Source organism: Prionailurus viverrinus, chromosome B2, assembly GCF_022837055.1.
Source record: "Prionailurus viverrinus isolate Anna chromosome B2, UM_Priviv_1.0, whole genome shotgun sequence".
Taxonomy (NCBI): Eukaryota; Metazoa; Chordata; class Mammalia; order Carnivora; family Felidae; genus Prionailurus; species Prionailurus viverrinus.
The window spans coordinates 118,633,320-118,655,322 of record NC_062565.1 but is presented as its reverse complement, the minus strand read 5'-3'; the positions used below and the strand labels follow the sequence as shown (position 1 = coordinate 118,655,322).

At 41.7% G+C, this 22,003-nt stretch overlaps 1 protein-coding gene across 11 annotated transcripts in view; it reads left to right on the top strand.

Annotated features, from left to right (window-relative positions):
* EPB41L2 (erythrocyte membrane protein band 4.1 like 2) overlaps positions 1-22,003 on the top strand; it is a 219,662-nt gene that overhangs the window by 148,098 nt on the left and 49,561 nt on the right. For all 11 annotated transcript variants that reach the window (XR_007152353.1, XM_047859846.1, XM_047859844.1 and 8 more), the window contains exons 5-10: positions 4-46; positions 4,947-5,022; positions 8,061-8,279; positions 9,830-9,917; positions 13,881-14,033; positions 14,552-14,649. Coding sequence is in view for 10 of the 11 variants with exons in the window: in XM_047859846.1 (XP_047715802.1) it covers positions 4-46; positions 4,947-5,022; positions 8,061-8,279; positions 9,830-9,917; positions 13,881-14,033; positions 14,552-14,649 (677 nt within the window). In the remaining variant the exon portion in view is untranslated. The remainder of the gene's footprint in view (positions 1-3; positions 47-4,946; positions 5,023-8,060; positions 8,280-9,829; positions 9,918-13,880; positions 14,034-14,551; positions 14,650-22,003) is intronic.

Here is a 22,003-nt window from a genome sequence, read left to right as displayed (position 1 = left end):
TAGAACTGGCTAGATCCTGCAAAAGAAATAAAGAGACAGCTACGAAGTGAGTATTTAAATAATCATACTTCTGAGTCCATCTTTATATCTATTTCTGTCTTTAATCAAATTCAGAGGAATGTAGACTGGACTACTAAAATCATGATGGAATGATCAGCTGTATTTTGCATGTATATCATATACAAAGTTGAGGAAACAATATTTTTCTTGCCTCGTGACTTTATTTTGTGCGTGGCTTCGGGACCCTTCTGGTCTAGAGGTCCGAACCTTCTGGTCCTAAAGATTCCCTCACAGTGTCTGTCTACCGCTGTAGACGTTGCTTGTCTGTAACTTTCACCGTTGATGTAAATTTTACTCCAGGCGACCAGTTACCATCGCTTCGTCTGCTTTGTTTTGGAAGTGTGTAATTAGTTTAATTAACAGGCTTGTCTCTGGCCCCAGAGCTGTAGACACGCTCACTGTTCATAGATGTACTGGAGCTCAGACTCGGGGCGGAAAAGCACAGAGAGTCATCTCTTCCATCCTCTGCGGTCACTGCCTTCTCTCCAACGTCGTTCCGCCACTCAGGGCCATGCTGTGTGCTCTTTGAGTCTGGGTTTCTAGTCAGTGCGGCTTGGCCCTTTCTTCCGTTGCCTGTTTGCTGTCATGGCAGGTCCCAAAGTGACCTTTGGGGTCTCCCCCTCACCAGCTCCAGCTCCCTCCACAGGCCCTGGTTTTGCCTGTGCCTGGCTTTCAGATGTCTGTGCCAGGAGATATCATCACCACAGAAAAGTCTCTGGAGGATTTGGATCCTTAATTGACTTCCAGGCGGGTGGATGACCAAGGCAGAAAAGGTAGAGAGCCACGAACAGCTGGAATTTTCAGACAGGAGAACAGGATTCTCAGCAGCCCTTCGGGACCGGGGGCCTCCAGAGCTGTCGTGGGAGAAAGCGTTTCCCTGAGCGCCGGCCTACCCAGGGTAGGCTGTTTGCTTTCCTCCCCCTACTTATTCTTCCTGGCATCAACACACCAGAACAAATCTGTGCATTTCCCTTCTGTTCTTTACCATCTATCTTCTCTCACTTTAGGCACTCCACATTAGTTTTCTTTTTCCCTGAAATCATTAATCGTTTAGGTAGTTTTCTAAACTACCTTTCTATCCTTTCTTCCCTTCTCTGCTCCTGTTTGAAATTCTGAGCCTCTACCTTATTTTGCCCATTTCTTCTCCTTGAAGACTCCTCTCTTCCTTCGGGGGGGGAAAAAAAAAGTATTTTTGAAGAGAATGACCTTCCTGATTTGCCCTGGACAGGGGTCTCTCAGGATGTCGGAGTTACAGTGCTAAAACTCAAACAGTCCCAAGTAACCTGGAATGGTTGGTCACTCTGTCTCTTGACTATTGTCCTTGGCTTTCCAGCAGCCCTCCTCTTTCCCCTTGCATTTATTATCTGGGTGTTGCATCTATTTATACTTGCTTCATAATGGAAAAGGGGAGAAAAAAAAATGATTAGACACAGAAATGTTATGTTTACAGTTGCTTCCACGGTGTATCAGAGAGCCTTGGCACTTTTCCCTTGTCTTTTGTATGGTTGTCCTACACAACTGTAGAGTGCATGAATTCGGAAAGGTACGGATGCCTGGTTCTTTCACTTTATCTGAAACCGGAGCTTCCAAGTGACCCAAACCATAGAATAGGATAACCGCTGAAACCTGATTCCATTGAGTTGTTTCCTATGGTTTTGTTTGGCTTCTGTTTGATTATGTTTGTATGCCACTCGTTTCAGAGCCATGGAGGTTGCTGATTTTTGGAAGGCAAGACTCCTGCTGATTATGAATCATGGTCTTGTGTTTTGATGGTTTGTGAATTTTTTTTAGAGTTATTCAGGACTTTTGCCCTTGTGGTTTGGCAAGAGGGATAACAGTAACAAGTAGGATCTGGCTTTCTCAGATGATTTGGAGCTAGTTTCTAAATGGAATCCTGTCCTGTCCTGAGGGTGCAAGTAGGCTGGAAACATGAAGTCTTAGCTTTTGCCTTGACCTCTTCCTTTCTGCTTGTGTTAAAGTGGACGAAAGAACTGCATGTTTTATCTTCACCCAGCCAATGCCAGGCTTTTATTGTTACTTTTCAGTTAATGGGAAATTAGCAAAGGTAAACATTAATCTTTTTTTCAGTTACTTTTGAAAACCAACAGCCTATTGGTTCCTGTTTAAAATTTGCCTTGAAATTTTCTTCAGATGTACACAAATCAGACTATATATATGAGACCTGCATGTGATTGCTATATACATGATCCGTAGACTGTTCTTTCTTTTTTTAATTTTCGGTTTTTAAAAAAAAATTTTTTTTTTCAATGTTTATTTATTTTTGGGACAGAGAGAGACAGAGCATGAACGGGGAGGGGCAGAGAGAGAGGGAGACACAGAATCGGAAACAGGCTCCAGGCTCCGAGCCATCAGCCCAGAGCCCAACGCGGGGCTCGAACTCACGGACCGCGAGATCGTGACCTGGCTGAAGTCGGACGCTTAACCGACTGCGCCACCCAGGCGCCCCTAATTTTCGGTTTTTATTTAAGTAGGCTTCACACCCATGCAGAGCCCAACATGGGGCTTGAACTCACGACCCTGACATCGGGACCTCAGCTGAGATTAGGAGTCAGACACTTAACCACCTGAGCCATCCAGGCACCCCAAGTTTAGCATTTTTTTTTAACTTATTTATTTTTGAGAGAGTAAGTGAGCCTGAGCAGGGGAGGGAGAAAGGGAGAGAGAGAGAATCTTAAGCAGATGCCATGCTTAGCATGGAGCCCTACTCGGGGCTTGATCCCACAAGTATGGGATCATGACCTGAGCTGAAATCAAGAGTTGGATTCTCAACTGAGTCACCCAGGTGCCCCTAAAGTATAGCATTACTAGGGCTAAAATATAAGTGTTCTATTAGAAACTCATCCCTATAGTCCTGTCCAGAAAAGCACGTGCTCTTGTTAATTAATACCCAGAAAACAAAAAATAAGGATCCATTAGGAAGTGATAATCCTATGGTGACTTAGCTTAATTATGGGTTAGCAGCCCCCTGAAGAAGTGCATATTCCCGCCCAGCATGGCACTATATATAGGACAGGGAAGTCTCACTCTTCAGGAAAGTCATATATCCCATTTATGTTATTTTATTTTGTTTTTGTTTTGTTTTGTTTTTATTTATTCAAAGGTGTTTTAAAATGTTTTTTTATTTTTTTGAGAGAGAGAGAGCAAGCGCGTGTACAACAGGGGGAGAGGCAGAGAGACAAGGGGGACAGAGGATCTTAAGCGGGCTCCACACTGACCGCAGCGAGCCTGACGCGGTGCTTGAACCCACGAACTGCGAGATCATGACCTGAGCTGAAGTCGGATGCTCAACCCACTGAGCCACCCAGGCGCCCCTATGATATTTTAAATGTGTGACACAGAACTGAAATTCAGGATTGGCTTTGGAAGTGGAATGGTGAGGCACTGAACCTAAATCCAATACAGGTACACGTGTGTTCTTAGCAGCCATTCCACACATACGGGTTGACCTCTGAGAGAGAAGTTAGTGTACTCATGGTGAGAAGAGAACAAAAGGACATGCTGGAAAAGAGAATGGGATTCAGTAAAATTTTCTTCAAGTCCCTGAAATAAAGCAACCATGAGGCCTTCAAATGTGGTTGGAATGAAATACCATGAACATACTTTGTTTCTATTTAGAAATACTAGGAACTTTGAGCATAACCCTGAATTCTGGCCAGTGGATTTATTTGGATCCATTTAGGAAAATAATACTTGCCCTCTGCCCAGAGTTGTGTGGTTTTTTCTTTCTTTTCTTTAAAGCTATCCAAAGTATGACATATCAAACATTAGTTAAACATTAGTGCAGAGATAGAAATGTTTTAACTTTTAATAAGTCATTTCTGATGGTTGTTATATTCACTTCTGTGGCACAGTGCAGCCCAAGCATATGTTCTATAGGAGTATGCTTACACCTACTCTATAAACCTGGGAATAATTTTATTGTCTTAAAGTATTGTGATGTTTGGGGTGCCTGTGTGGCTCAGTCGGATGAGTGTCTATCCGACTCTTGATTTCAGCTTAGGTCATGATCTTACGGGTGAATTCGAGCTCCGCATCGGGCTCTGTGCTGATAGTGAGGGCCTGCTTGAGATTCTCTCTCTCCCTCTCTGCTTCTCTCTTTCTCTCTGCCCCTCCCTCCTCAAAATAAATAAATAAACACTATTAAAAAGTATTGTGTGGGCACCTAAGTGGCTCAGTCGGTTTAGTGTCCAACTCTTGGTTTTGGTTCATGATCTCATGGTTTGTGGGTTCAAGCCCCACATCAGGCTCTGCTTGGGATTCTCTCTTTCCCTCTCTCTCTGTCCCTCCCTTACTCTCTCTCTCTGAAAATAAATAAATAAACTTAAAAAAAATAAATAAAAATGAAGTATTGTGATGTTTTACTACTCCCTTCTTTGAGATTTCGTTATGGGATTAAGAGACCATTAATCAGTTTCTTGAATAGCTATAGTGATCAATTGATCATTATCTCCCTTCTGTCAACAATGTGTAAATCCTAAAATACTTTTTTTTTTTTTTCTCTTTAAACAGTAGGAGATATTTGGCATGTGGAGAGTCTATGGTTAAAACAAATCTTATTTCAGAATGATTACATATAGGTTATATTGAAATTTTTGCATAATATATCACCATACAAAACATTGAAAGTATTAGTAAGTGTTTATTTAAAAAAAGGGAATCTGTTTTTCTTTCATAGTGGGTTATTTGTATAATTTTTATACTTTGTTTTGTTTTTGTAAATAGTTTTCTCAAAATCAAACAATGAAACTCTCCGAACTGACGTATAGTGGAAGTAGTATGTGCTGTTTGAATATTAACCTTTAATTTTTATCAAAATAAGTGGTCATTCTGCTGGTTGGGTAAATACCCACATTTAATAATTACAGATCCTCCTTGGCTGTTCACCTTTAATGTGAAGTTTTATCCTCCTGATCCTTCTCAGTTGACTGAAGATATCACCAGGTACTTTATACTTACATTTTAAAACAAATTTTTACCTAGAGCTTTCATTTATCTCTGTGCCCTGGGAGAATAATGGTAATTTCAGGATTAAAGCCAAAGTATTTTTTCATAAGTTGAATTCTAGAAAGTTCCTTGGAAATGAGCGTACTCCAAAATGGTTGGAAATGTTTCTAGTTTCAAAATTCTTTTTTTACTTTAAATTCTCCATTTATAGTTGAGTAATAGAATATTAAAAAATTATATTGCTGGCAACTTTCTTACGTTACACTTACAAAAATCATTGATATTTAATATTTCAGATTAATACTAAAATGGTTTTTTGTTTTGCATAACCCTTGTGTACCTGTGTGCTAGTCTCCTATCACAAAGGTGATATAGGGTAGAAAAATGAAATTATTTAAAAAGCCAATTGAACTATATTTCCAGGGGGCTCCTATTTCAAAGTAGAAAAAAAAAAACTAATAAGGTAGGCTTTCTTAGCCAATAGCTGTTTCATTTCCATCTCCTTTGAGATTGTCTGGGCCATATAAACATATACTTAAGTTGCAAATAAAAGATTCAGTTGAGGAGCAAGGGAGCATTTACTGATTCTGAGAGTGCCTGAGTGTTTGAATAGTAACCAAGGAGCATTTGAGTCCACAAGTGCCTTGGTATATTAGCCCTATTCAGCTGGGTTACCAGTGATAGGACTTATTAGCTTTGGTGAGAATAAGTGCATACGTTACATGGCCAAGGAGAAGTGTGTTCAGAATATACTTTTTGAACACCAGAGGTCTTGCTGAAAGACTGCTTTTGATTCATTCCTGTGGTTCCTGAGCCCTTGATGCTTTCTGCTAGGCCAGTTTTGGCAGACATCAGGTTGTGTTGGTGCTTAAGAGTGCATGATACCCACGTGGAGATTTCTTTCCAAGATGGAGTAAATAACAAGCCTTCCCCACTGCCCCTAACCAACATCACCCCACCCCCACCCCACCTTTGCTACTTGTTGCTAAATGGCGGTCTTCTGATAGTAAGCTGTGGTTGAATTAACTTCAGCTAGTAAATAGTAAAGATAAGCTTTTGTAACTGCACCTCAAGCTGCTTTGGAGCATAAAACCGGATAGGTTGGTTGCTCTGGATACACAGCCTCACCACAGGAATGCCTTCGAACATTGCAGTTGGGGCTTGTGCCCTAGCACCCTCTCTCTACACACACTTCTTGGAGTAATTTGTTCGGGAGATGATAATCCTCTGGTAATTGCGACTTATGGCATCGGTAAGTGCTTTGGTTTTTCCTTTAAATGGGGCTTGAATAGTCTCGCCGTGTGTGGTGAGAGAAAGGAGATAGTTTGGTGAGCTAAACACTAAAAGCCTCGGCAGGCAGCCTGACACCAGCCACCTGCTTGGACTGGTGGCCTAAGTATCATGAGTGAAATCTTCACTATGACTTGAGTGAAAACTTAAGATGAGGTGGCTTTTGAGGAGCGCAAGAGTGGTGTTTGCAGAAGTGTTGCAGTGTTCAGGATAGTGTTTGAGAACGCTGGCTTCTGCCATGTGAAGAAGAGGGAGCTGGGAAATTCAGGAACCTGTTGGAGTTTTTGTTGGAAGGTTTTGGGCTTTCGACTTCTCTTTGAAAACAGGACAGGACCAATGTGAAAAGTCGAGACCATAGTCTCAAACGGAACAACAAGATCTTAGTAGTAGGTGGAAAATCTGGGTGTTTAGGTCTTCAAAGTGTCACGAAATATGGAGAACTGGCACGGTTCTCAGTCAGACTTAGAGAATCAGAGGATACCCTGGAATCCTAGTTTAAAATGGACTTTTCTAAAGTAATGCAGTTCTGCTTGTGGTGTTCCAGGGACCAAAGGAACATAATCCTCCTTAGAGAGCTCCTGCGGTGCATAAAAATCCTCAGACCGCAGTGCCAGAGAGATGACTTCCCTTCTGCCAGAAGATTTTGGAGCACTTGCTACGTGGCAAGTTCTTGGCTAACTGTGCCCCACGCTTGGCAAAGAGACAAAGTGGCCAGCTGCTAATGGGAATGGCAGTGTCGAAAAGGTCTTCAAGAGTGAGGGGCTGTTTAGTTTGCAGGGATTGATGGTAATCTTATTAGCAAGTAGTTGAAGTCACGAGTAGAAATCAGGTTTTCAAATGTCAGCAAAGGAGCTGGTAGTGCCCCCCTACCCCAGATCCTCATAGAATGTAAATAACATGGTTCCGCATGTCATCTAGTGGAAATGGAAACTTTTATAAGTAACTGTAGTAAAACCACTTGAAACATTGAATAAGAACTATTTAATAAGTTAATAACATAATTATGATGATGATGATGATGTCTATTAGTTACTGACTCCTAGGTAACATGCGGTATGTTTTGATTATGTTATCTAATTCGTATCCTCTCCTTCAAAGGGCGGAAGAATTCTCATTTGACAAGTAGGGAATTAGCCTTAGACGAGCAAATTCACTAGCTCAAGGTTGCACAGAGTCAGCTGTGCCTGGCCCAGAAGCTCATGCTTTTTCTGTTATAAATTGAACTGTCTCTGTAGATGGAGTAAATGGGCAAGTGTAAGGGCTTTAAAGACTTACAGTTGTTCAAGGCCTCTGAGGAATGGAAGAAATTGGTATGAAAAGGCTAGAAAGAATAAAGGGTGGGTGACCTTAGCTCTTCTTGCAAATGCCTAAGAACTGCAGCTGTTTTTAAGTTTTCATTAGTCTTTGCAACTTTTGAGGGACATGTAAATTTCGATGCCAGTTTTAAATCCACGGAGACAAGTGTAAGTGATTACGATTTTTATCTTCAGTCACAAAGCTCTTGATGATGATGATGATGATGATGATGATGATAAATACACTGTGACCAGAATAGCAGTTCAGAATTTCCATGGGTTAGGAGCCCAAGAAACAAGGTGGACTTCTTATTAGAGAAGACGATTTTTGCTGTGGACATAAGGCATTGCCTTCTCGTCTGTTTTCAGAGGAATACTGGAACTCAAAGATCATTGGTGCTGCATCCTAACGGATTTCTTCCCGGCCCTCCTCTCCCCCTTGCCCCTCAGATACTTCTTGTGCCTTCAGCTCCGGCAGGACATTGCCTCCGGCCGCCTGCCCTGCTCATTTGTGACTCATGCCCTCCTGGGATCCTACACGCTGCAGGCTGAACTTGGGGACTATGATCCAGAAGAACATGGCAGCAGTGACCTCAGTGACTTCCAGTTTGCCCCCACACAGACGAAGGAGCTGGAAGAGAAGGTGGCAGAGCTGCATAAAACCCACAGGTCTGGTGACTTGCTTGCTGGGGAGAGAATAGCCACAGGGGATTGAAACAGCTTCTCTTCTGACACTTGCCAGACATCCAAGCACTGTTTACGGGATTATCTAGTGTTTCCTTTTGGAGCCTCACCTAGTATTAAACGAGACAACCTGTAGCCTTGAGATCGCCTTTCGTTGTGTTCACAACTATAACGTGAACAACAGTGCTCATGATCCTGAATGTTTTCATTTATTGGAAAAAGTTACTTCTCCCTGTGACATCTCCCTCTTCCTCCCTCTGAACCTGAGCACATAAAACAGACATACTCCCATACTTGTTTGGGCACTTAATACGTATTTCTTCTGCCCACCTCCTCCCCCTTTTTTTTTTGTTTTAATTTTATTTTACAGCAGGGAAGAGGGGCAGAGGAGGGGAGAGAGAGAAAATCTTAAGCAGGCTCCATGCTCAGTGTAGAGCTCAATGCGGGGCTCAATTCCGCAACCCTGGCGTCATGACCTGAGCCAAACTCAAGAATTGGACTCTCAACCAACTGAGCCACCCAGGCGCCGCCTGCCTTTTGTTTTTTATCCGATAAAGCTAGAGGGCTAGGCTTCTGGGTTTGAATCAGAAGTGTAGGTAGTGATGGACATGAAATATATAGGTGGTTTCTCTGTCCACAAGATGAGCTTTGCTTTTAGTAGCTAAACTTTACTGATTTACTCAGTACCGTATTAAGTGCCATATTACGCTTTGAGAACTTCTATATCTTTGTGAAAATAAATGTGCTTTTAGCCCAAGATGACAAATCTTGCTACAAAATTACAATTTGCCCCATATTGCAAAATTGAGATTTTATAAGAGTTCGACAAAAATCTTTGGAAGGGAACTTTGAAAGATTAGAGGTTTTTAAACAGGCCACATTCATTAACTTTTTTGTTTAAAAAAAAAAAAACGGTATTTCTTATATTCACTTTCACTTTATTCCGGTTCTTCTCCATAGGTATTTATTGTATAATTTGAATTTGAAATATCAGGTGCTGAAATTCTTTGGGGATTGTAAAGATGAACGGGACACGGTCCTGCTCTCTTAGAGCCTAAAATTTGTTGACTTGTGCAGAGACAGGAATGGAAATAATTTTAGTTATGGACCGGGTGTGAGCTGCATTATCTACCATAGGTGTAAAGTCAAATACAGGTACTTCTGATCTGTGTTGTGATCAATCCTGCCGAAATAAAATTAAGGAGTGGGAAGTAAGAATTTGCCATTTTTGGAAAGATGAAATCACTTTTTTATTCTCATGGAATTTATGTTATACCCATTTCCCCACTGGGAAAACCATCGAAAACAATTCTCTGAGATAAAAAGGAAGGGTAGAGATTTAGAGTAGAGGCTCCTATGAGGAAACTTCTAGAGGTTGAGAGTTGAGCCTTCTTACCTGTTCCCTGCTTATCTGTAAATTGTACGGGGTTAACTGCTCTACCCTAAACCCTCCGAGCTCATACACTCCTTTCCTATCTGGGCCACGTTTGCTTTGCAGCTGCCAATAAAATAATATTGTTTCGTTTGATCCTCAGGGGCTTATCTCCAGCACAAGCTGATTCTCAGTTCTTAGAAAATGCAAAGAGGCTCTCCATGTATGGCGTTGACCTACATCATGCCAAGGTACTGTCAATGTAATGGGAAGTGGCATCTTTCCAGTGTGTTGACGGTTTTGAAAGGGCTCCAGTTTCAGAGTGGCCTAGCTCACTTTTAGGAAAAGGCTATTCACCCTCACCCAAGGGTCTCTATAATATTTCTTTAGTGACTAACTGTGGGGTTTGTGCTTATGGAAAGGAGCATTCATTCTCTCCTCTGCCCCCTTACTTCTTTCTCAATCTTTTCAATTAACACCCTTTCATATGGACTCACCTTGAGACTCACCTGTCAGGCATCTTTCCCCCCTGTCCTGGTTTCTTCTGCATCCCCACCTTTTACTGTGTCAGGTGATGCCTCTCCCCGCCCCTTCTCCCATCCCTGTCTTGGGAGTGGATTGCAGATCCAAAGAAAGGGCCAATGCAGTGTGGATGGGACCGCTTCTGAAAAACCCTCTGGCTAATGAAGGAGCCTGAGGGTTGGGCTCCTCTCTGCGGGCCTGTTTTGTACCACTCGCAAGACGAAAGAGACTGGCCCAGGCCCCGGGGGATGCAACCCCCGAAGCCTAATTGGAGAGGTGGGAAGAGGGCAGAATGATGGACTAGGTGATAGGAGAGAGGGTTTGGGTTGGGAAGATGCCACTAATAAACATTATGTGCTTCCTGACACTACTTCGGGTGATCACACAGTGAGGAGAGTCAAGGAGGAGAGTAAGAGGTAAGGTGAAAGATGGGTGTGGTTTTGAAAAGTGTGTCCAGGGTCCACATGCGGAGGGAACCAACGGTTCCCTAGATGGATGGGGCCTAGGAACCTCAGATTTTATGATTAGAGAAATCTCTTGGAAAGCCCCTCCATCCAAAGATCTCTTCCCTCCCTGGGCCTCAGGTGAATCATTCCTGCTTCGTACTTGCATAGTACTTCATGATTGCACCGCTCTCTTTTTTTCCTCCGTGGCTGCCTTTATTTGACTGTTTTTCCTGGTTATAAAAGACCTACATATACATCATAGAAAATAGAAGCAAACAGAAGGAAAAAAACAAAAACCACTGAACTCTCTTTATTTGGAAATAGGCACTGTTGCTTTTTTGATACGTTTTCTTGTTTTCTTAAAAAAAACATCTCTGAGCACTAGAACTTGTGCATTTTTTTCAGTAGGATCACACTATAGGTATCAGTTTGTGAGGAATTTTTTGTTGTTTGTTTTGTTGCTTGCTCTGATAAAAGATTTTTCCACGTCAGTAAATAGTCTCTGACATCATTTTTAACTGCTGGGTGCTATACACTTTTAATTCTTACAGGTACTTCCATGTGCTTTTTTAAGATTTAAGACTTGACTGTTTTTATTTACAACTGCATAAAACAGTGCAGAGAATGATTTGCCTAAGCCACGTGTTGTTAAGCATTCCCATATCTGCCTCGTTTCTTCTGGTAAATTCTAGGAGGTTAAATGGGACTTCCTACCATTGCGTGTTTTTCAGCTTGTTTCTCTGTGATGGAGACGGGCTGGCTCGGGCGAGAAATCCAAACCGGGGAGGCAGGAGAAGAATGGGTTTGGGACCAAAGAGACCTCAGGTCTCTGCTCTTCTAAACCCTGTTACTCTGGCCACATGCAAATCTACATGTTGATCGCTAGTTAGAAACCAATTCTTAGATGGCAGTACTACAAGGTTTCACAGTTCTCGTTTTCAAAATTGTACCTTAGAAAAGTAAAAAAGTTGTGGGTCTGTTTAAGCGTAGTTTCTGTTCCTGGTGTGTGAGTAGAAGCAGATTGCTTTTTGAAAAAAATTCAGAGTAACATTCATCTCTTCATCCTGTTTGTCATCTGATACACTCCGATGATATTTGATAAGGAAGATGTTTGTCGGTTGTTGCAAAGAAAGTCTGTAGCAATTTAAAAGAACTTTTCATCAAAGTTTCATCTTTGATTGTCTTGATCATATTTAAGTACGTCTTTAAAAATTTTTTACTAAGAGCTTTTCATGGCACACTGCTACTAGGACAAGTTGAAGAGCATTGAATGGAAGTACTCTTGACACGCAGGTACAGGGGAACCCCAAGATTAGTGTGATAGCTCTGAGCTCTTACCAGCCACTCTCCCAACTCCTCTGGGTCTGAAGGGGTGAGGTCAGAGAGTGGTTGCCAGAACCCAGAAGGAGAGATCTGTGTGTGGAGAACACTGTCTTTAAGGGAGCCACAATTGTCACAGGGACACCTCACTGACCTCCCTTCCCTCTTCTCTTCTCTCTCTCATCTTCTGCAAGAGCTTCCCAAGACTGAACCCATTTAGAAGTCCGAGGGCATGGGATCCCTATTGCCACCCATATGTGGCAGCTTCCTCAGGGGGAGTGAATAAGGGACAGAAGGTGCTCCTTTTTTATTAGTTTATTTTTCTGACTTAGTTGCTGAATGGCAGAAGTCAAATATGGAGGACCAAGGCATGCTTTTTCTCTTTCACTTGTTATTCTTCATCTGTAATTTGTATTCACACAGATACTGAGAATTCTGAAGCAATGTGTGCAACGACTGAAAATGAACCGATTTACTTGGTTCCAGATTGTGTTTATTCTTAAATCTGATAAAATAGCTCCAGTGTCCTGCCTAAAGATTGCTTCAGACTAGAGATGACTTTGTTCAGTGTTTCAAGTCTGCGTTGCCTCCTTACTTGTGGTGAGAACATACTGTCTTGGGCAGCCTTCCGGCTTGCTCCTGTGGCCATGGCCATGATGTTTCTGGAAAACAACATTTCTGTCTGGTGCCAAGTTGCTTGGGCACCTGTGCCGGATTCATCCCAGCTTTTTTTCTCTGTTCCTAGAGAGAATTGGGGCTGCCAGATTTGGGTGAATAAAGCACCCTATAGATTAAAATTTTAAACCTGCTGGGATTGTCTAATGTCATTTTACCTGTACATATGAATTATTCAAGTGTGGCAGCAGAGAAAGCAATTGGCATCAGTGACTTAGTACTATACTTCTATTTTTAAAAAAGTAATATGACTTGTTCTAGATGATTCAGTTGCATTCTCGTTGAATTGAGACTTAGATTAAATATGGTGTTTGTTTCAGCAGGCTTGGTGAGAATTTGTTCCATATCATAAGTGATTTCTGAAAATATGAATGTCTCTGAATAATGTTTTCAATTTTATATGTCGTGAATGCGATCCAGTTCTTCCCTTGAAAGTCAGTGATCTGTGTATTTTGAGTATTGGGTCCTCAATATTACTTGAAATGTGAGGAGACACTATGTCACTTTTATCTGTAAATTTATTTGGTTTTTAAAAATCATTTAGGCTTGTGATTATTGTAAATTGTCATCTATTCCAAGTTAAAATGCTGGGGAGGGAAAACAGTTTGAGTAAATTCAAGACTAGTTTGCAGTCCATTGAAATGCCAGCCATGGGAATGCTATAACGGGGACTGGATGTCAGCACTCTGAGTTATTGAAAAATTACTCGGAAGAATTCAGAGATTCAAAGAGAAATTTTCTGTGAGGGATTGGTGTTTTGCCAAATAGAGGCGTGATTTTAACAGCCATTAGTTAGCATAGCCCATCTGAAATAAATTTGCCTAAAGTAAAATGTCTGAATGCACCTTAAGTTGGGCTGACAGGGTGTCCCCAAGGACTGGGATAGCCTCCAGGAAAACCTTGTCTCTTCAGGATGTCTAAATTGAGCTCTCTTTCCCTTTTTCCCCAGCAGCTCTTGTAGGCAAGCTTGGGAACACAGAAATTATGCCTTTTGGAGAATATTGTGTCCTGTAGTCAGGTGGCTATAACTCTTTGACAAATCGAATTTTGATCCTAGGAGATAAGAGATTGAAGATGTGTTGCGTGCCCTACTGTTTCTATTAACTCACGTAGTGTCACTGATATTTAAATACCAACCTGTTAAATCGGCGTTCCGGGTCATGGTTTAAGGGGGTGGGGGGACATGATGAGCTTCCTGACCCGTGAAACTTGGACAGCTCTAACCACGGTCAAATGGCTTCTACTTGGCAGGACTCGGAAGGCGTGGACATCAAGCTGGGTGTGTGCGCTAACGGGCTTCTCATTTACAAAGACAGACTGAGAATCAATCGTTTTGCTTGGCCGAAAATCTTGAAAATTTCCTATAAGCGCAGTAACTTCTACATTAAAGTTAGGCCAGCAGAGGTAAGCAGTGTCACGTAGGCCTGGGCATATCTAAACAGCTTTGGTCAGTGTTCTTCTTTATGGCTGTCAGCTGACTTCATTTTTTTCCCAGTGAATTTTAATAAAATGCACTATTCCTTATTTTTTCATGGCAAATAAGGTCAGAGTTCTTAATAATCAACCTGCATGTATATCCATGTTGCTAAAAAAGTAAGAGCCACACCTTTAACAGAAAAGAGAAAGTTGTAAGTGCCTGCTACATAGTGGGGGCCCGTTTTGTTGTTGTTGAATCAGCTAAGTGATAAGGTGGTAGGGTGAGTTGTGGACATTGCTTAAAGTCAGCAGTTGCACTTGGTTTTCACAGAAACTAGTATTGAGTTCTATGAAAAATCCATTCTGTATAATCATACTGGATATACATACTAGTATCTCCTTTCTTCAAGAAGAATTACCCCTCACGGAAACATCTGAATTCATGATTTCAGTAGCTTCTAATCAACTCCTTTATCTTACTGATTTACCTTATTGATTTATTCTAGCTCGAACAATTTGAGAGCACCATTGGATTCAAACTGCCAAACCATCGGGCAGCAAAAAGGCTATGGAAAGTGTGCGTGGAACATCATACTTTCTACAGGTAATTTTAATGATACAGCTTAGACTTAATGAGAACAGCTTTTGGTACCCTGTACGTATTAAGTGGTGGTTGTGGATACAGGGGCAGATGCGGCAACACCCTATTTTATGATTCTTTGCTTCTCCTCGGTGCCAGATCTCCTTGGCTGTGCCTCGTTGTCACTCACAGCTGGTCTGTTTCTACAGTGGTCCCGGACTCCACTTTCTGACTACAAATGCCTTCCCTTCTAGAAGCGCATTCTTCAAACCCAACTGCCATTCTCTTGCCAGCATATCGTTCACCATTGGCTTCATTTTGTTGTTCTTACCAGCTCTCTCCTGTTTAATTTCTTTCCCCAGCCAGCCAAAACCCTGGGGTCTGTCCCTTTGCTACTTTGTCGGGAGGTTCTAACCACTTGCCTTTTGTGCCCATCAGCCTGCTGGTCTCTGTGTCTTGACCTCCCCACTTCTATACCAGTGCTGTAGAGCTCTGCCTTAAACAGCACAGCTGTCCCGATGGACGCACTCGCTTTTTGTAAGGGAAAATTGCACAACTCCAGATTAGTGCCTTTACAGATAGATTATTTCTTGTGTCAGCCGGACCCTCAGAGCTACCAGGCAGTGCTTTTTACCTCCTTTCCTGTTAAAATATTCCTGGTCTTCTGGAGCCCCTGGGAACCCCCGCCTCTCTGCTCAGATGCCCTCTGCTGGGTGGGGCACTGATTGTAGAAGCTGTAGTCATGAGCATTCTCGGTTTCCTGTACCGTTTTTCAAAACTCTTTAGCCCAAGATTATGTAGCATTCCGCTCTTCTTCTTGTTCATTCTTCCCTTCCTGTTCTGTCTCAAGGGAAAAAATAGTCATTCCCTATGGAAGTCTTGATCCTTCATTTGATTCCTCACATAGGATCGTGCTTTGTATGTTATGTATGTCAAAGGTACGAATGCCTTTGCCTTCCTCTTTGGCCAGCAAACATGTCCATATCTTGTTCCTTTAAAAACCAACACAGGGGCGCCTGGGTGGCTCAGTCGGTTAAGCATCCGACTTCGGCTCAGGTCATGATCTCACGGTCCGTGAGTTCGAGCCCCGCGTCGGGCTCTGTGTTGACAGCTCAGAGCCTGGAGCCTATTTCAGATTCTGTGTCTCCCTCTCTCTCTCTGACCCTCTCCCGTTCATGCTATCTCTCCCTGTCTCATAAATACATACATACATACATACATACATACCAACCAACACAAATGAACAAGTGAGAAAACCAGATCTCCTTAGACCTCCTAACTGTCTTTAGCTTGGGTCCCACCTCCTTTGTACTTCTTCAAGGGCGTATTTCTACATTACTCTTCTTGTTCCTTTTTTTTTTTTTTTAATGTTTATTTTTGAGAGTGCATAAGCAGGGAAGGAACAGAGAGGGGCGAACAGAGGATCTGATGAAGGCTCTGCACTGACAGCAGAGAGCCTGACACGGGGCTCAAACTCACGAACCGTGAGATCATGACCTGAGCCGAAGTCTGACACTTAACTGACTGAGTCACCCAGGCGCCCCTCTATGTTACTCTTCTTAGCAAGGAGCACTTTGCTGATCATTTTTTCCCCATTTCCTCCGTCCTGTTCCTGCAGTCTCTACAGCTACGTGTCTAGACCCTTCATCTTTACAGTTTTTGCTTTGGGCTCTTGCTTTGCTACCACATACTGGGTGTGTGACTGTGGGTAAGTCACCACCTTTCTGAGTCTCCCTTTCATCATCTGTGTGATGGTAATAATAGTCCCTACCTGATAGGGTTGCTTTGAAAAGCCCATGAGAAAACACACATGGAACACATGTAGAACTACTTCCGGTATGTAATAACGTTTATCATCATCATCCCCATCATTATCATCCTTATTCTTGGTTTGGTACCACAGTGTGCTGTTTTTAAGGTGAATTATTAGGTGGTACAAGTGACTCTTTCCGGTTAAATAGAGCAGTCTTGACAACAAATATGTTGTCAAACAGACTCGTTTTAGAGAAATGTAACTCCTAAAATATACTTGAATCCATCTGACACAGTTACACTGGTCACATAAATCTTTGAAAAGCTTATAATTCCTCCTGGTAGCCATGGCACATTTCTACTCCAGACAACCGGAGTCTGCCTCAAATAAAACTAGTAGATGACATTAATGAGCTAAATGACACAGTCAAGGCAGGACACATAGCAGGCTTCCCTGTCAGGTAATGATAATGGAGACAGTAATTGTCTCAGAAACGACACGTGCTGTGTTCATTGAGCAAATATTGTTGTCAGACACAGAACCACTTGCTTTACATTGTACCGTGTCATTTATTCCTCACCCCCAGGGAGAAAGTGGCTCAGAGCTGGGTGCCCAGTAAGGAGCACAGGGGCCAAGCACCTGCACAGAGTTGGGGACCTGGCTCTGTGATTCCAGAGCCCACACTGGTCACCTCTATGCTGGTCCTTCCTCTGGTATTATTCTTTTTTATTTATTATTAATTTTGTTAAATGTTTGTTTATTTTTGAGAGAGCAAGTGCCCAAGGGAGGGGCCGAGAGGGAGGGGGACAGAGGATCCGAAGCAGGTTCTGGGCTGACAGTGGAGAGCCCAACATGGGGCTCGAACTCATGAACTGTGAGATCATGGTTCAAAGTCAGACACTTAACCCACTTGAGCCATCCGGGCACCCCCCTCTCTGGTATCCTTGCAGCAGGCGTTTCTGAGGTGTCTGTTAGCCGTGCGACGCCTCAGGTCCCTCCCTCCATTTTTGCTGACATACCACGACTCTGGTTTAAAAGTAGACCAGTTTGCACCTGCAGACTTTGGAGATAATGGTTAACAAAAGCATTTTTATATCTTTAAACTTATGTAATTTTGCTTACACATGATAGGAAGCAATGTATCTAAAACAGGGCAAATCATAATTTGCCTATAGAGTGCCTCGAATCAAATCTGGATTTTGTTCTGTTTAAGTTTATCACAAAAGATGCAAATGATTTCTTTAGAAAACTAAACTGGCTTCAGATTGAAGCCATTAAAAAAACCAGATCTTTCTATTGATTGATAGCCACTCAGCCAGACTAATGTTAGTAGCACAAGAACGTGATAAAAAGTCGCTATTCCTCCTTGAGTGTTTGATAGAGCCTGTCTCCGTTCTAAGTGCTTTACATAGATTAATTCTTTTAATATGTACATTGATGTAATCTTCACTTTACACTCAGAAAAGCTGAGAAACGGAAGTTAAGAAACATGACTGTGTCCCTGTAGACAGTCACGGGTGGAGATGGAAGTCCGAGCCAAGCCCTGTGGCTCTCAGTGCCCATAAGTGTTCCCACTCTGCTGTACTTCCTGGTTGTGTTTACAGTGGACATGTTTCCTTCTTTTTTTTTTTTGTTTTGTTTTTGTTTTATTTTTCCCTCAGTGCTTTGTGGTGGTGGTGGTGGTGGTAGAGGTGGAGGCGTGTAAACAGGATTAACACGAGGTTCTTGCAGCTTGGCATTAAACTCTCATTTAAACTTGGCATTGTAGATCCAGGCTAATTCCAAGTGAATTAGTGTCATCAGCCGCTTCATAGAGAGCTTTGCTATTAACGGTATGATTGACTTCACTAAGTGATGTGGGTGGGTTTGTCTTAAAATTTCCTTTATTTTTCATGGGTGAAAAAACCAATAATACCTGACTTGTAATGGGAGGATTTTTTATAAAATTGTTACCATGCTTCTTGAGCAGTAAAGTATGTGAAAGTTAATTTCTTTTGTGATGTGTCATTAGGTCGTCTTGCTCGGGACCTTTAAAGCTATAGGATAATTAGTTCCTTGCTTATGGCTTTTAAATTCCCAAAAGCGAAATGATGTCTTATAGTGACTTATTTAAATTCAAGTTAGTTAACATATGACGCCCAGTGCTCATCCCAACAAGTGCCCTCCTTGATACCTGTCACCCATTTAGCCCATCCCCCCACCCCCGCCCCTCCGGTAACCCACAGTCTGTTTTTTGTATTTAAGAGTCTCTTATGGTATGCCGCCCTCTCTGTTTGTATCTTGTTTTCCTTTCCCTTTTGATGTTATTTTTATGAAGGTGGGGTCTGAGGTAGTAAATAAAAGTAATATCAAAAGGAAATAATTGTTAAGCGATCTTGAAATATTTTGTTGCTTGGCCTACGTTTCCGTAGAAAATTTATTTGCATTGCCGTTGACTTAAGTCACCAAAAATGTTCTTTTAGAAAAAGCTAATAAATATCTATGTACAGTCCATTTTTGTCTTGATATTTGTTTCTATTTAATTGCAGCTTCATTACTTAAGGATTTCTTTGTTATCAGAAAATTAATCTGTAAGCTAATACTTTGTGTATTTGGCCACAGGTGCCACTTGGGCAAGGAAGTGTTTTATCTCAAGTTGAAATAAATAAAATAATACTTTAGTTAATGACTTTCCTAATTTTACATTGGTACACATATCTGTTTTTAAAATATTTGCCTTGTATTTCTTGAATTATTTCTTTAAGTATTTTTTTACAAAATGCATTAAGTGGATAATTATTCTGATATGCATTTAAATGGGAACCAATCATCTATTATTACCTTAAAGAAAAACAAATTAGACCAAAGAAAGAAATACGGCTGTATAGAATTCTCCTCACCTGGACTTAGATATTTAGCTGGTAACATATCCCAGTCTATATAAAAAAAAAATTAATGTTTATTTTTGAGAGAAAGCGAGAGAGGGAGAGTGTGTGTGTGGGGGGGGGGGGGTGGGGGCAGAGAGAGAGGGACACACAGAATCCAAAGCAGCTCTAGGCTCAGAGCTGTCAGCACACTGACAAGGGGCTCGAACTGACGAACCACAAAATTATCACCTGAGCCAAAGTTAGATGTTTAACTGACTGAGCCACCCAGCAACCCCCCACCCCCCCCACCGCCCCTAGTGTATATAAATGAGAACCCACTTTCGTAACTGGGGTAAAAATAAAACAATGTCATTTTACAAAGCATTTTTTGTAGCAGTGGGATTGTTTTATGTTTATGAAACTAAGACTGAAATATTCATCAGTAGTTCTCTCAGTGTGTCAGAAGTTCTAGAACTTATAGCCCAACTTCCCTCCTCCAATATCCTGGCATAAGAGAATTCAAAAGCTATTCTTAAATGCTGTGACTGTGTAATACTAAGAAAGAGAATTCTGAAAAATGGATAGACAGACATGTCTTTGGATTTTCTGGCTACTTAAATTCAGGTGCCCTCTAGGAAATGGTGACAGTGGGATTTTGTCTCGTGATCTGGTCTGTATTTATTGAGCATCTGCTCTATATGGGACCTAGCACAGATCCCGTGTGAAGTTATATAAAATAAACTAATACCCAGAAAGTCAGAAAACACTGATGGAAGTTTTCTTAATTTTCTTTAAAATTGTTTTCTGAAGACTGAAGTGATCTTCTTTCTTTGTGAGTTCAGTTAATTTTATAGGAGAGGAAAATGAAATCTTTAAAAAGATCTCTTTATGTATCCTGTACGATTTTTCATAATTCACACAAGCAGGTATCCTGTTTCTAGTTTCAATTTTTTTTTAATTTGAGAAGGGTTTAACAGTGTTTGATAAGCACCACTGGGCCTAAAGGGGTGTCACCTCTGCTGGGGGTGGGGAGCAGTGACTGGAACTGGAAATGGGAGATCCCGGTAAATCCCTGTGTGAGGCTCCTCATTCTAGGAAGATGTGGCCTTTGGTTGGGAGATGCCATTCACTGAGGTGAGCCTACAGATGGGTGCCAGATGCCTCCAGCTTCACTCTTCTCTTTATCTCCTGTCTTTTTTTTTTTTTTTTAAATAATTCTACTTCATTGGGTAAGATAACTTCACATGAGACCTATCCTTTTCACCTTCACGTGTACGATGGATTATTGACTGTGGGCACAGTGCTGTGCAGATCTGTAGAGCTTTTTCATCTTCACTGAAACTTCATGCCCAGTGACTGGTAACTCCCCATTTTGCTTTCCTTGCAGCCCCCAGTAGCCACCAGTCCAGTCTGAATCTATGAATTTGGCTGTTCTGGGTACCTGGTGGAAGTGGAATTATGCAGTCTTTGTCTTTCTGTATCTGGCCTTTTCACTTATGCATAACATCCTCAAGGCCCATCCATGTTGTTGTGTATTGTGTGCAGAATTTCCTTTTTGTTTCTTTCGTAAGGCTGAATAGCATTCCGCTCTATGTAGATACCACATTTTCCTTACGTATTCACCTACCAGTGGATATTTAGGTTTTTACCACATCTTTGCTATTGTGAATAGTGCTGAAATGAACATGGGAATACTACTAATTTCTCTTCAAAATCTTGATTTGAGGTTATTTTTGATAAATACCCAGAAGCAGGATTAGTTGGGTCATGTGGTAATTCTATTTTTAGAATTTTGAGGAACTTCCATCTCATGTTTCATAACTTCTGCCCCATTTTGCATTCCCACCAACAATGTGCAAAGGTCCCAGTTTCTCCACATCCTTGCCAATACTTGTTGTCTTTAGTTTAAAAATTGGGGTGAGGTGGGTAGTTTCTTTTGGGTCACCAATGCATATTTCCCCTTTGAAGTATTCTTTAGAAATACTGCTTTTTTTCCTCTGGTTGCTCTTCCATTAACTATAGAGTGTACTTAGTGAATAAATGATAAAGAGGTGATTTAGCCATCTTGTTTTTCAAGGATGAATATTTCTTACTGTGGTGATGAGCTTGCTAGTGACCCTTTTTTTCTATAGATCATTGCTTTCTTACAGAGTGTTCTTCGATCCCTATTTAACTGGATTGCTAGGTAGGGAAACCCTGTCATAGCTCATCGGGAGATAGCACATCGCAAGTGACCACATTTCTCACCTGCTTCTATGATTCATGATCAGGATGCTGAGATATTTTTTTTTTTTCAACGTTTATTTTTTATTTTTGGGACAGAGAGAGACAGAGCATGAACGGGGGAGGGGCAGAGAGAGAGGGAGACACAGAATCGGAAACAGGCTCCAGGCTCCGAGCCATCAGCCCAGAGCCTGACGCGGGGCTCGAACTCACGGACCGTGAGATCGTGACCCGGCTGAAGTCGGACGCTTAACCGACTGCGCCACCCAGGCGCCCCGATGCTGAGATATTTAATTCCTCAGCTGTTAGAGAAAAAGAATAGAGAGCACAAATAAGAATTCTGGTCTATATTTCTAGTATTTCAGAATTCTAATTTATGAATATACAACTTTTCCCAAAGTACAGGTTGAGGCACTGGCCCTCATCAGAGTGTATTCTTAGCAGCAGCATTGGTGTCTCCTTTGAAAATCTATTGGCAGAAGGTGGAAGTTTTTAAGAAACTCATTTGCTACCTTATGTGAATAGATTAACACCACGACAGCCAGAGTGTCCTGGC